General features: G+C 44.0%; 1 protein-coding gene across 2 annotated transcripts; it reads right to left on the minus strand.

Annotated features, from left to right (window-relative positions):
- Nucleotides 1–5,060: 5,060 nt before the first annotated feature.
- Nucleotides 5,061–10,542, minus strand: MYOCOS (myocilin opposite strand). 2 transcript variants are annotated; one of them, XR_005724991.1, is made up of 3 exons: nucleotides 9,822–10,542; nucleotides 8,502–8,639; nucleotides 5,061–5,540 (listed from the first exon to the last, which is right to left on the minus strand). XR_005724991.1 is itself a non-coding variant. In XM_040263508.1 (2 exons), the coding sequence occupies exons 1-2, from the start codon at nucleotides 8,792–8,794 to the stop codon at nucleotides 5,396–5,398; spliced, it is 438 nt and encodes a 145-aa protein (XP_040119442.1). In that variant the 5' UTR covers nucleotides 8,795–9,153; the 3' UTR covers nucleotides 5,062–5,395. The 2 variants fall into 2 exon arrangements, 1 of the variants encoding a protein (XP_040119442.1); XM_040263508.1 differs by lacking the exon at nucleotides 9,822–10,542 and having other exon boundaries at nucleotides 5,062–5,540; nucleotides 8,502–9,153.
- Between the last annotated feature and the right edge of the window lie 4,604 nt (nucleotides 10,543–15,146).

The raw sequence follows: 15,146 nt of genomic DNA on the forward strand, positions 1-15,146 counted from the left end.
TAAATTAAATTCTCTCTTTAAAGGTCTGTCTCCACAGACATCACAATGTCTGGGGGCTAAGACTTTAACACATGAACAGATGGGAAAGACAATCGAACCCATATCAACTGTGTATTACCACTCTACTCCACTGGTAGCAAACTCTTGAAGACTAGAAAATCCAGAAGTCAGTGCATGAACCCATTCACTTCTAAGCCCCTTTAGCTGCCAGGTGTTGAATAAAAAGTGGAAGGTGAGGAGACACCTTTGGGTCGTGAGTGAGTGGTCACAGCACACACACAGGTGAGGCAAACCCTGAGAGCACAGCCCTGTCCACGTTTCTTTCCTTCCACCAGCTACTGCTTCCAGCTTTGGGATGGAAGAAGAGAGTGAAGAAAGGAGAAACAGAAAGGAGAAGGAAACTCTTAGCCTAGCTTCCAGGGCATTAGATACTCCTCCACTGTGGACTGTTCCTTCTGGGGTTTTGTTTGTTTTGCTGGTTCCTCTTTTTAGTCTGTATTAGTCAGGGTTCTCCAAAGACATAGAACCAATAGGAGATATATAGGTATGAGTATAAATGTAACACCAGGGCTAACCTGGTGGCTCAGAGGTTAAAGCATCTGCCTGCAATGCGGGAGACCTGGGTTCAATCTCTGGGTTGGGAAGATCCCTTGGAGAAGGAAATGGCTTCTCCACTCCAGTATTCTTGCCTGCAGAATCCCATGGACAGAGGAGCTTGGTGGGCTACAGTCCATGGGGTCGCAAAGAGTGGGACACGACTGAGCGACTTCACTTTCACTTTCAAAAACCTGGAAATTAGGGGAACTAATGGGATAAGTCCCAGAGCAGTGGCAGAAGACCATGGGAGGCCAGCAGGGAGCAAAACCAGTGAATTCCTCCTTCCTCCACCTTTTTGTCCTTTTCAGGCCCTAAATGGATTGTATGATGCTCACCCTCCCTGGGAAAGGAGATTTACTTTAGTGAATCCACCAATTCAAATGCTAATCCCATCCAGAAACACCGACTCACAAACATACTCAGAAAGGTTTAATCTGGCCACCCCCTGGTCCAGTCAAGTTACATGAAATTGACCATCATAAAGTCCCAGCCTCCCCAGGGCTTACTTTAGGGTTTATGTACTCATTCCTCTGGTGATCTTACCCAGCATCATGGTTTTAAATGCCACCTCTATGAAAAGGAGCAGTCTGGGCTGAGGATATAAATTTGAAGTATCTACCTGCAACGCAGGAGACCCAGGTTTGATCCCTGGGTTGGGAAGATCCCCAGGGGAAGGGAATAGCAACTCACTCCAGTACTCTTGCCTGGAAAATTCCATGGACAGAGGAGCCTAGTGGGCTACAGTGCATGGAATCACAAAGAGCAGGACACGACTGAGTGATTAACACACACTCAAACCACCACATTTAAAATTGCAGCTCACCTGGTGCTTCCCTGCCACTTCTATTATTACTCTTGTTATTTTTAAATTTTCAATTGGAGAATAATTGCTTTGCAATGTTGTATTGGTTTCTGCCATACAACAATGCGAATCAGCCATAGGCATACATATATCCAGGAACCTTCCTTCCATCCCCACCCCATCCCACCCCTCTAGGTTGTCACAGGGAGCTGGGTTTAGCTTCCTGCGTTATACAGCAGCTTCCCACTAGCTACCTGTTTTACACATGGTAGTGTTTGTTTCAACGCTACTCTCTAAATTCATCACACCCTCCCCTTCCTCCACTTTTGTCCACAAGTCTGTTTTCTAGGTCTGCATGTCTATTCCTAACCTGCAAAGAGGTTCATCAGTACTATTTTTTTAGATTCCATATATATGCTTTAATGTATGATGTTTGCTTTTCTCTTGCTGACTTACTTTACTCTATATAACAGGCTCTGGTTCATCCACCTCATTAGAACCAACTCAAATTTTTTCCTTTTTATGGCTGAGGAACATTCCATTGAGTATATGTACCACAACTTCGTTATCCATTCATCCATCAGTAAACATCGAAGTTGCTTCCAGGTTCTGGTGATTGTAAATAGTCTTGCAATCAACACTGGGATACATGCATCTTTTTGAATTATGAGTGTCTCAGAGTATATGCCCAGTAGTAATTGCCCTTATTATTTTTAAATGTCTCTTCCATTATATTTATCATCTCCTAACATATAATTCCATTTATTTTTAAATACTTTTTTCTGTCTTCTCCAACTGGAACATAAATTCCATGGAGGCAGGTATTATTTTGTTCAATAATATGTCTCTAGAGGGAGAATGCTCAAACTACTGCACAATTGCACTCATCTCACACGCTAGTAAAATAATGCTCAAAATTCTCCAAGCCAGGCTTCAGCAATACGTGAACCGTGAACTTCCAGATGTTCAAGCTGGTTTTAGAAAAGGCAGAGGAACCAGAGATCAAATTGCCAACATCCGCTGGATCATCGAAAAAGCAAAAGAGTTCCAGAAAAACATCTATTTCTGCTTTATTGACTATGCCAAAGCCTTTGACTGTATGGATCACAATAAACTGTGGAAAATTCTGAAAGAGATGGGAATACCAGATCACCTGACCTGCCTCTTGAGAAACCTATATGCAGGTCAAGAAGCAACAGTTAGAACTGGACATGGAACAACAGACTGGTTCCAAATAGGAAAAGGAGTACGTCAAGGCTGTATATTGTCATCCTGCTTATTTAACTTATATGCAGAGTACATCATGAGAAACGCTGGGCTGGAAGGAGCACAAGCTGGAATCAAGATTGCCAGGAGAAACATCAATCACCTGAGATATGCAGATGACACCACCCTTATGGCAGAAAGTGAAGAACTAAAGAGCCTCTTGATGAAAGTGAAAGAGGAGAGTGGAAAAGTTGGCTTAAAGCTCAACATTCAGAAAACGAAGATCATGGCATCCAGTCCCATCACTTCATGGGAAATAGATGGGGAAACAGTGGAAACAGTGTCAGACTTTATTTTTTTGGGCTCCAAAATCACTGCAGATGGTGATTGCAGCCATGAAATTAAAAGACGCTTACTCCTTGGAAGGAAAGTTATGACCAACTTAGATAGCATATTCAAAAGCAGAGACATTAATTTGCCAACAAAGGTCCATCTAGTCAAGGCTATGGTTTTTCCTGTGGTCATGTATGGATGTGAGAGTTGGACTGTGAAGAAGGCTGAGCGCCAAAGAATTGATGGTTTTGAGCTGTGGTGTTGGAGAAGACTCTTGAGAGTCCCTTGGACTGCAAGGATATCCAAGCAGTCCATTCCAAAGGAGATCAGCCCTGGTATTTCTTTGGAAGGAATGATGCTAAAGCTGAAATTCCAGTACTTTGGCCTCCTCATGTGAAGAGTTGACTCACTGGAAAAGACTCTGATGCTGGGAGGGATTGAGGGCAGGAGGAGAAGGGGATGACAGAGGATGCGATAGCTGGATGGCATCACGGACTCGATGGACGTGAGTCTGCGTGAACTCCGGGAGTTGGTGATGGATGGGGGGCCTGGAGTGCTGCAATTCATGGGGCTGCAAAGAGTCGGACACGACTGAGTGACTGAACTGAACTGAGAGCAGGGCTCAGCTCACATGGTAGGTACTTGATATTTTTTGAACAAAGAAACCAACAGAAAAAAATATCCTGGAACTTGCTTAGAATAAACTGGAAATAAAGCTACCACAAAGGGTACCCCTTCCCACCCTTTCCCTTCCTTGATTCTACTCTTAACTGCTGTGTGACCTTAGGCAAGTCACTTAATCCCTGTTCCAGAGCTAATAGAACTTTCTGTAATGATAGTCATGCTATCTTAACACACAATATGGTAGCCACCAGTCACATGAAGCTATTGCACGGCTAAAATATGACTCGTGCAAGGAACTGAATTTTATATTTTATGTAATTTTGATGAATTTATGTTTAAGTAGCCACGTGTGGCTAGAGGCTACCCTATTGGAGTGTCTATGTGTGTTCTCTCATGTTTACTGAGGATGAGGTGATGTGTGTTGAGTCCCCAGCTGGCAAGGATGAGTGCTCCAGGCATGCTCCCCACGCCCCATGCTGCTGCAGCAGCGGACACAAAGGGGAGGAAGCTGACTTGCACATCAATAGCGGAGCCCTCTGACTACGTGGGGAGGGGGACATGGGCACTTACAAGGGTGGACTTGGAGAGAGAACACCCACAGGGGCTCTATAAAGAAGTGAATGCAATGAAAGATGGCCTTGTTGGGGCCTAGGGCAGTTTCCCCCAAAATGTGCCTCAATAGCATATGGATTATCTTGAATTAAAGTTATCTAAGGGGCCAGTGCAAGAGGAATACTCTGACCCTCCTTTCTGTCTGACCCTAAAAGCAGGAAATAAACCTCTCGTGTAAAAGGACATCTTTATGGTCAGAGAGAGAATTCAAGCTGAGGAGCCTATATAAACAAATATTGGTGTGTGTTTTTTTTTTTAATTTACTACTCAGAGCCCAAACTCTGTTTAGATTCTTTAATTGAGCACCCAAATTTATTTGTCCTGTCCACTCCTCACAAATGTATTGTTTCTTGGTCTAAAAACTATAAAACTTCCTGCTTTGGTCCCATTTCCATGACACCTTCACACGCATGAATCAAAATTTGTTTTTCTTTTTCCTGTTCATCTGTCTGGCATCAATTTTTTTATTAATCCAGTCACCGAAACTCAAGAGGGATAGAGGAGGAAATTTCCTCCTCCCCAACAGCACCTGAGGACATTTCTCAGATGTGGACTTGGATGATCACCTCTTAGATGCTTTCAGACTCTTCACAAGAGCACTTGGGAGTCCTTAGAGGTGCTTTGGAGTGTCTTGAGCATGGGATCTGAGCAGTATTCTTCTCCTCCCTAACTAGGTCACTTTGCACTTGGCTGCTTTTCCAGTTAAGTGTCTGTTAGAGTTTGAAGTTCACTTAAACCTCTGAGAAGCACATTTTGAAAATGTTGTCCTTAAATGTGAAATACAGCCCAGTCCCAGCCCAGAAGACAGGATGCAGCTACAAAAGAACATAAAACTTGTGCCCCAGGCTGAGCTTTGAAAACCCAAACCCCTCAGAGTTCTCTGGAACTCAGATCTTTAAATTCACAGAGGCCTGGAATTTTCACTCATCCAAATTTATTAACAAACATTGGAGACCTGATCACTTTTTAAAAAAATTCAAACACAACTGACTACACAACTGTTCTCTAGCACAACAAAAATTGACTAGTGAATATGAACATCAGAGACTTGGCTTGAGACCAAAGATTAAGCGCACGAGGAAGGGTAAACAGTGTTCAGTGGTGGTTGAAGAAAACTAGGGAAGAAAGAATCAAGATTTGCCAAAACATTCTTCAAAACCAACCCCAATGATTTCGCAGAAACTGTTTTCTGTCAAAGTGCAGTTCAAAATGACCGATGTTTTAGGTGCTTAGGAAGTCTTCAGCTGGAGAGGGAGGTGGGGCTGCGGGAACTTTGGGGCTAGCTGCACTCGGAAGGGCTTGTCTGGATTCCACATCTGAAGGTATTTCCCCAGCGTCATCACTTTGCTTGGTAAATCTTTCTTCTCTGGGAGGAAAGGCACACTGAATGTCATTTAAATAAAACCGGGATTTTTAAAAAGAAGGAAAAAAGAACACCCAGATCTCAGCCCCTAAAGAGAACATTCAGCATTTTAGATGACATCTTGCCTTACCTAAAATGACATACTCTCTATTTACACTTTGCGTGTCATTTCTTCTCAGAGAGAATTGAACCATCTCCTCTGGTCCCACGGAACCAACGTAGCTGGGGTTCACCCCTGCCAGCCAGCTCTCTGTAGTTTCTCTAGGGTAGGCTCTCTCTCTCAGGATTTTATTTGCATCTGGCCACCTGAGTTTGGTCCCTGGGTTGGGAAGATCCGCTGGAGGAGGAAATGGCAAGCAACTCCAGTATTCTTGCCTGGAGAATTCCATGGACGGAGGAGCCTGGCAGGCTACAGTCCATGAGGTCTCAAAGAGTCGGACACGACTTCCACTTTCATTCTCTGGCCAGTTCAGCCTAGCTCACTTCAGCTCTTCTTTCTGCCTAGACCTCACCCCACCTTGTATATACCCCTTCCCCACCCCACACCCAGTCTGCTGGGTTCTCCTCCCCTTTTGCTAGAATGTACCATGCATCTCCATTCTACTCAGGGCTGGGCAAACCCTGCCGTCAAGGGAATAGAACTAGCCAGTCAAGTGATTCAAGATTCAGATTTAACATTTCCCGGAGTACCTGCTATGGTCTAGGACTTGGAAATTAACTAGAAACTAACTACATTCAGATTCTCAGTGGCAGCTCACCCCTACTAGGTTTTTTTGCTGAGGAAGCTGAGACAGGTGATTCACCCAGGTCATGTGGCCAGTAAAAGACAGAACTGGAATCCAAACTCAGATCTCTCTTGACCTCAAGCTCAGTGCTGCATCTCCCAGTCAGAGCTGATCCCTAATGTTGCTGAGGGGGTGTGGGGTAATGAGGGAGGGGGTAACAGGGAAGGAAGGCAGGAGAGGCCCCAGAACTGTGAAACCTCTTTCTTCTTGAGTGGATGTTAAAGCATAGTGACCACAACCCCCTGGAGACAATGCCCACTCTTACGGTCTAATCAGTCATGTCAAATTTGCCATGTAACCCCATCAGTAAAATGTAACACCTCCATGATAGGGGGTATTACTCAGTCGTGTCTGACTCTTTGTGACCCCAGGGACCATAGCCCACCAGGCTCCTCTGTCCATGGGATTTCCCAGGCAAGGATACTGGAGTGGGTTGCCATTTCCTTCTTCAGGGGATCTTCCCAACCCAGAGATTGAACCTGCATCTCCTGCTTGGCAGGTGGATTCTTTGCCACTGCACCATCTGAGAAGCCCTTAACACTTCCATATCTATGATAACTAAGAAATTGCACGTGATTTTTAAAATCAATTCACTAACATCTTACATTCCAATAAACACTGAAGTCAAGAAGCACTGTGAACAAACTGGATGGAGGTCCCTATTTCGAATTTTTTACTTTTGGCCAGATTTTTCAGGTTTTATAATATCACCATTTTTAAGCTCATACTATATCCATAGAACTCAAAAGTGTCAGCTCTGCCAATTGTTGTTTACCCATATTTGAATTATTAGAATTATTTCAACCCACGTTTCTTGGCAGAAATTTATGTTAGGCCACTTGTCTCTACTGAGGGTTACATTCATTGAGACTGGATGCTATAACTTTAAAATCACAGAAACCACCCAGACAAACTGCAACTTGTTAGCATGTGCTACAAGTGAGTGAAGCAGGCCAATAGAGCTGGACTTCCTCCAGCTTTTTATCTCCCATCGGGATAGTCTCCTGACACACAGTGAAGGTACAGCATCAAGTCAAGTCAAACATCAATTTCAAAAGAGCTCAGTTTTCATAGAAATTGGAGTCCTAATGTTTTTGTTATAAATCTTTCTATATGAGATGTCTTGGGTATCCTACTGGATCTGGGGATTTCGGACCAGAGAGAAGACAGAACAGCCTACTGTGGACATTGTAGGCTTGCCAGATTTAGCAAAGTAAAACATAGGTTGTCCACGTAAATTTCAGATAAAAACTAACATTTTTTACTGTATTTGATGTGTGTGCTCAGTTGAATCCAACTCTTTGTGACCCCATGGACTATATAGCCCACCAGGCTCCTCTTTCTATGAGATTTCCCAGGCAAGAATACTGGAGTGGGTTGCCATTTCCTCCTCCAGGGGATCTTTCTAACCCACGAATCGAACCCGTGTCTCCTCCATTGGCAGGAGGATTCTCTACCACTGAGTCACCTGGGAATTCCCCTCTTTTTCTGTAAGTATATCACAAACCACACAGATTAACTTAGACCAAAAAAACTCCTTCTGTTGTTCACATAAAATTCAAATTTAACTAGGCATCCTGTATTTTATCCACTGACCATACCATCCGGGGAAGACATCAGATGGTGGGGTTTTTGAGAACACCAACATGCAGCTCAGGAGGCTAGCTACTTCAAGGCAGACAAACTCTCTTCTGTGGGCCAGACAACCTGCTGAGGTCTCCCCTATCTAGAGGTGTGCTAGCCCAGTCCTGAGCATCAGGCATAGAGTGGTGAAGGAGACAAATATTTCTTGCCTTACAGGGAGCTGACCATCTACTTGGGAGAGAGAAAGAGCTTCCGGGAATCCAAGCTGTCCCCAAATCTTGCAGCAACATACATTTTTATACTGAGAGGGCACATCAAAACTTCAAAGTTGTTGTCAAAGTGATCCTCACCCCTCAGTCAAGAGCCACCGATCTGAAGTCCATCCCAGTACCCTTATCATTGTCTACTGAAGGACCACGCGACAAAGGTCTGCTTCCCACCGTGGGTGACAAAGTGTTTTCTCATCCATAAAGTCTGCCCTGCTGCAATGGATGGATGCCTTCACATAAACCTGAATCTAGAGGCAGTCCTTGGCCCTTGGTGGGCATCAGCATGTGTGTTCCATCCCAGCCCCTACCACAGATCCTGGGAGTACCTCCTGGTCATGGTGATCCTGCGCCTCCTCACCTCGGAGGCCAGGTCTCTGTAGGGGAGGTTAATGCTGTACACTGTGGAGCCTTTCTCAGCCATGGCTTTGCACTCAGAGGGTTGAGATTCACCAGCACCTGCGAATCTAAAACAAAAGCACCAGCAAAGCTGCTTCAGGGGTCGAAATGACTCAGTCTGGGTCCAGCATGTCAGGGTTTGCAGAGGACTCTCCCTGCCTGTTTTCTCAGTGGGTTCTCCCACGGCCCACCCCTCTTCCACTCCCTGCCCCACCCCTATCATGAGGCAGATGTCTTCCCATTCCAATCCCTGCCCTGGGGAAGAGCCAGGTCTCCCCACAATTAGATACAGCCGGTATTATTACCCCAGCCTGGTGATATGGAAATCGAGGGCAGCTATGGCTCCCCCTAGGGAACAGCTGAGGAAACAGAGGCCCAGAGAGGTAAACTGTCTTTCCCGGGGTTGCACAGCTGGGCCTTGTCCTGGCTGCTTCCCCTGTCGCGAGCACCACTCCCTCACAGCCCTTCCCTCACAGGGCTGTTTGGCATCACTGAGGCACACAGAGCCCTCTTCCTGGAACACTTCTAAAGAACAGGAAGAGGGGGCTTTTCTGGTGACTCAGTGGCAAAAAATCTGTCTGCCAATGCAGGAGACACGGGTTTGATCCCTGATCTGGGAACATCCCACATACCGCGGTGCAACTAAGTTTGTGCACCACAACTACTGAAGCCATCGACCCCTAGAGGTGGTGCTCCGCAACAAGAGAAGCCGCTGCAATGAGAAGCCCACACCCAGCTAGAGAGCAGCCCACCCAGCAACGAAGGCCTAGCACAGCCGGAAAAAAAGGGACATGGGGTGGACAAGGCTACTTGTTCAAAGGCACTGGAGGCTTGATATTGAGAAGGGAAACAGCAGCAGCGGGAGCTCTTAAGAGTCAGACATTGTGGGATATCCTTTTCTAGTACCTCATTTGATAACCACAGTAACTGCAATATAAGTTGTTATGATCCCTACTGAAGCAATTGATGGGGAAACAGCAACAGAGCAGTTAGGCAGCCTCCCCAGGGGCACAGAGCTATAGTCCGAACCTAAGGTCAGTCTGGCTTCAAAGACACCACTGCAGAGCCAGGCAACTCTCCAGTTCTGCCTCAGTGCCAAGCCATTTCCAAAGGAATGAGAAGTGAATCTCCATTCCTGGACACCCGGTCACTCTTGAGATGACATGGCTGTTCTCAGAAGAGGAGTTGCAAAGGCCTGAACTCACCAGCCTGCAAAAGTCTGTTCTTAGGAGGAAGCCCAACAGACTCACCTTTGATGTCAGATCAGCTCAGGATATGACCCCTTCCATACCTCAGCTCATGGTCTTTAAAGAAACACCCTTATTCTGCACAGACTCTGTTCCCACACATCAGTTACTCCACAGCCTCCGTGAAGGAAAAGGCCCAAACCAGCTCACTGCTGCCAACTGCCTCCTGGACCTTTTTAACCTCTTGTAGTCAATCTTTCTCAGCAGCTTGTGTTAGTAGATTGATTCATGCCCTTCGAAGGTAACAGCTGACACAGGTGTTCCCTGTGACCTTGATGAGAAATCCCCAAAGATGTTGCAGGGAGGAGACGGGTTTTGAATGCAGAACAGGGGAAGGGACTTCAGCCACATGTGCAATGAGGAAGCACGGAGGCCAGCAAGCATTACATCTTGACCTGTTACCTATTGACATTTTAAAAACTAATTCATGTCCTCCCCTCCTCCCAGCAGCACCATGATTGATTTCCCCTCCTTCCTGATGACTCAGCACTTCTGCTGAGGTGGTAGGTGCTTTGGCTTTCAAATAAAAGGGGTTGATTGATTTCATGACTCTCAATTTTGAGCCAAATGATATGGAGCGAGTAATTTTAGCTTTTATGAGGTTAGGTTTTTCTGCCTGTAAAAGAGAAGTAATATTCATAGCAGCACTATTCATAATAACGAAGACATGGAAGCAACCTAAAGGCCCACCGACAGGGGACGGATAAAGATGGAGTCACACACACACACACACAGACACACACACACCGGACACACACATACACAGACACACACACACACACACAGACACAGACACAGACACACAGACACACAGACACACACAGACACACAGACACACACACAGACACACAGACACACACACAGACACACACACACACAGACACACACACACACACACACACACACACCCCGGAATACTACTTAGCCACAGAGAAGAATGAAATAATGCCATTTGCAGCAACATGGATGGACATAGAGATGGCCACACTAAGTCAGAAAGACAAAGATAAATACCATATGATATCACTCTAATCTCAGATATGACACGAATGAACCGTCTACGAAACAGACTCACAGACATAAGGAACAGACTGTGGTTGCCAAGGGGGAGGAGGATGGGGAGTGAGGGGTCTGGAATTTGGGGTTAGCAGACACAAACCACTGTATAATATAAAGAATGGATAAACAATGAAGTCCTATTGTATAGCATATGAAACTATATTCAATATCCTCTGATAAAACATAATGGAAAAGAATATGTATGTGTATAATTGAATCACTTTGCTGTATTGCAGAAATTAACACGATAAACCAAGTATATTGCAGTTACAGTAAAGAAGCAATACTCTCTTCCAGGGCAGTTGTGAGAATTGAGAAAACATTTGTAAAAATCCCTAATTTAACCCTGTTTTGGTCTTAAGTATTTAAATGCATGTCTATATAAACATATCCATATATATGTGCATGTGTGTGTATATATATATAAAACCCAGGATGAATATGAACATATATGCATACTGCCCCTCATGTACTACCATGAATGTAAGCTTTTTCTCACAAACCCTCACAAATTCCTCATAAATTTAATGACTACAGTTTCCCACTCACAAAATAGAGCATGAGAATATATATTCTCTGTAACGTAATAGAAAAATGTACAACTATCAATATTATTACTAACTTTACAACAAGGGCACTGAAACTTCTCTTAGGCTCCCTTAGTTGTGTGGAACATAGACCAAGGGTATCTCTCAGCCTTGCAAATAGCTGAGAAGTGAAAAAGAAGGGGAATGCAGAGTTCTAAAGAATAGTAGGAGAAATAAGAAAGCCTCAAGTGAACAATGCAGAGAAATAGAGGAAAACAATGGAATGGGAAAGACTACAGAGCTTTTCAAGAAAATTACAGATACCAAGGGAACATTTCTTGCAAAGATGGGCGCAATAAATCACAGAAATGGCAAGGATCTAACAGAAGAAGAGAGGAAGAAGAGATGGAAAGAATATATAGAACTGTACAAAAAAGGTCTTAATGACCTGGATAACCATGATGGTGTGATCACTCACCTAGAGAGTGTGGAATGTGAAGTCCACACACACACTTCCTGGAATGTGAGGGCAAGCAGGCCTTAGGATACATTACTATGACCAAAGCTAGTAGAGGTGATGAAATTCCAGCTGAGCTATTTCAAATTCTAAAAGATGACGTTGTTAAAGTTCTTCACTCAATATGCCAGCAAATTTGGAAAACTCAGCAATGGCCACAAGACTGAGGTCAGTTTTCATTCCAGTGCCAAAGAAAGGCAATGCCAAAGAATGTTTAAACTACCCCACAATCGCACTCATCTCACACACTAGCAAAGTAATGCTCAAAATTCTCCAAGCTAGGCTTCAACAGTACGTGAACCGAGAATTTCCAGATGTTCACGCTGGATTTAGAAAAGGCAGAGAAACTAAAGTTCAAATTGCCAACATCCGTTGGATCACACAAAAAGCAAGAAAATTCCAGAAAAACATCTACTTCTGCTTCATTGACTACCCTAAAGCCTTTGTGTGGATCACAACAAACTGGAAAGTTCTTAAAGAGATGGGAATATCAGATCACCTTACTTATCTCCTGAGAAAATTGTATGCAGGTCAAGAAGTAACAGTTAGAACCGACCATGGAACAGACTGGTTCAAAATTGGGAAAGGAGTACTTCAAGGCTGTATATTGTCACCCTGCTTATTTAACTTAAATGCAGAGAAAGTGAAAGTGAAGTTGCTCAGTCGTGTCCGACTCTTTGTTACCCCATGGACTGTAGCCTACCAGGCTCCTCTGTCCATGGAATTTCCCAGGCAATAGTACTGGAGTGGATTGCCATTTCCTTCTCCAGCGGATCTTCCCCATCCAGGGATGGAACCCAGGTCTCCTGCATTGTAGACAGATGCTTTACCATCTGAGCCACCAGGAAGTCACCATGCAAAATGTCTGGCTGGCTGAAGCACAAACTGGAATCAAGACTGCTGGGAGAAATATCAACAACCTCAGATACGCAGATCAGTTCAGTCACGGCTCTCTTTGCGACCCCATGAACTGCAGCACACCAGTCTTCCCTGTCCATCACCAACTCTTGGAACTTGCTCAAACTCATGTCCATCCAGTCGGTGATGCCATCCAACCATCTCGTCCTCTATCGTCTGCCGGGGTCCAGCCCCGGTGGATCCAGGGTGATTCGAAGGTGGGGACGGAGTCGGCGTCCTTGGAAAAATATATATTTAATTACAGATATATAGAGAGATTAGAAACGGATAGTGTAGTAGGAAAATTAGTGGAGAAAAAGAGGCTGAATCACTTGGTTTACGTGGAATAGCATCCATGTTCCAGATGGGAAGTCAGCCAGAAAAACGGGGAGCAAGAAAGAAGCGACATGGGGGAATCCGTCTTTCCAGAAACTGATCCGATTTCTTTATTTTTGGGTTTGCTTATATACCTTTTGTTACATATAGGGATGAATACAGAGTCACGCGGGGGTCAGCAGTCCTGACCTTTATCAAAATCAGGTGCTTCACATAAATGTCTAAAAAAAAAGGTCTTAGGGATATTACATCATCTTCTGGCCATGAGATCAGCTGACATTTTATGATCCTTTCTTTCTGATAACAAAAAAACTTATTTTTTCCAAGGGTGTTTTTTCTTAAACCAGGCACCACCCTCCAAATAAAGTTGCATTCCTATAGGGTGAGAGGGTAGTGAGTTACAATCAAGAAAGGAATTTATTTAACCCAAGGTTAACATGATTAATCTTAAAGGTTAATACTTATTTCTCCTATATGCTTAAAGGTTAATACTTATTTCTCCTATATGCTTAAAGGTTAATACTTATTTCTCCTATATGCTAGTTATATTCATTATAAGGGCAGTGAATATGGAGATTTAACAGCAAACATCAGCCCAACAAATGAAAATCCTTTCACCAATGTTCCCCTTAAGATCTATTTAGTCTTAAGATAGTGATAAAGTTACATTTTTACATAGCAAGGACACAGTGATTTATAACAAAGCACAGTGATCTAGTACAAAAGAGAAAATATATTAACTCAAAAAGTCTAGTATTGCTAACATCAAAAACTACTATATTTCCTTTTCTATATTCCAAATACATTGATTAATATATTCCCAGGTGCCTAAGGATATGGAGGCCTGGCGACAATCATTGACTCAACAAGAAGAAAAAGCTCTATGCTAATTAAGACTCTCAAAATACTCCAAAACTCTCTGTGCTGTTTATGGTTGAGAGGTAGTAAACAATCATGTGCGTAGTAGCAGGAGTGTGGATAATCTTGTCACACAAGCTAGTCTGTCAGCAGAGGTTTGACCTGAAACACCCTTGTCACACCCAGGGTAGGGAATTAGCAGCAATTATTGGCACAACAAATGAAAAACCCTTCACCAATATAATTCCTAACCAACCCACTATACTAATAATTTCCAACTCCCCAAAAGAATTTGCCTGTAGAAAGTCTGAAACATCTCGTGCCTCTCAGGTTGGGAGGCTGTAAACAATCACATGTGGCCTGACGAACCTATACAGGTGGGCTAGACAACCTTCAGAGGAGTCCGTAAGCTGAAACACTCTTGTCATGCCCAGGAATTTTTATTGCCTTGGAGCTGCACGTTTACTCCTTCTCCGAGAGAAACGGTTATGGGGGAGAGCATAAAACAGACTCTGGTTTTGGGGTAGATGCTCGGGAACAGGGGGTTTTCTGAGGCTTGATCACGTCCTTGCGTATGCCAAGCCTCCTTCCTCATGACCTTTGCCATAGGCAGAGTTCCTCACGCTGGCCCCCGGCAATCGTCCCCTTCTTCTACTGCCTTTAATCTTTCCCAGCATTAGGGTCTTTTCCAATTAATCAGTTCTTCACATCAGGTGGCCAAAATATTGCAGATACTATCCTAATGGCAGAAAGTGAAGAGGAATTCAAGACCCTCTGGATGAAGGTGAAAGAGAGTGAAAAAGCTGGCTTAAAACTCAACATTCAAAAAACGAAGGTCATGGCATCTGGTCCCAACACTTCATGGCAAAAAATATGGGGAAAAAACGGCAACAGTGGCAGACTTTATTTTCCTGGGCTTACAAAATCACTGCAGATGGTGACTGCAGCCATGAAATTAAAAGATGCTTGCTTCTTGGAAGAAAAGCTATGATAAACCTAGATAGTGTATTAAAAAGCAGAGACATCACTTTGCCAACAAAGATCCTATAGTCAAACCTATGGTTTTTCCAGTAGTCTTGTATGGATTTGAGTTGGACCATAAAGAAGGCTGAGCACCGAATTGATGCTTTCAAA

This window comes from Oryx dammah, unplaced genomic scaffold (genome assembly GCF_014754425.2).
Source record: "Oryx dammah isolate SB20612 unplaced genomic scaffold, SCBI_Odam_1.1 HiC_scaffold_21, whole genome shotgun sequence".
NCBI classification, from domain to species: Eukaryota; Metazoa; Chordata; class Mammalia; order Artiodactyla; family Bovidae; genus Oryx; species Oryx dammah.

Coding starts and splice junctions, on each gene's coding strand:
- MYOCOS (XM_040263508.1), bottom strand. CDS start 8,794: ATGATAGGGGTGGGGCAGGGAGTGGAAGAGGGGTGGGCCGTGGGAGAA. Junction 5,541..8,501: donor AGGATCACCATGACCAGGAG/GTACTCCCAGGA, acceptor CTTTCCTCCCAG/AGAAGAAAGATTTACCAAGC.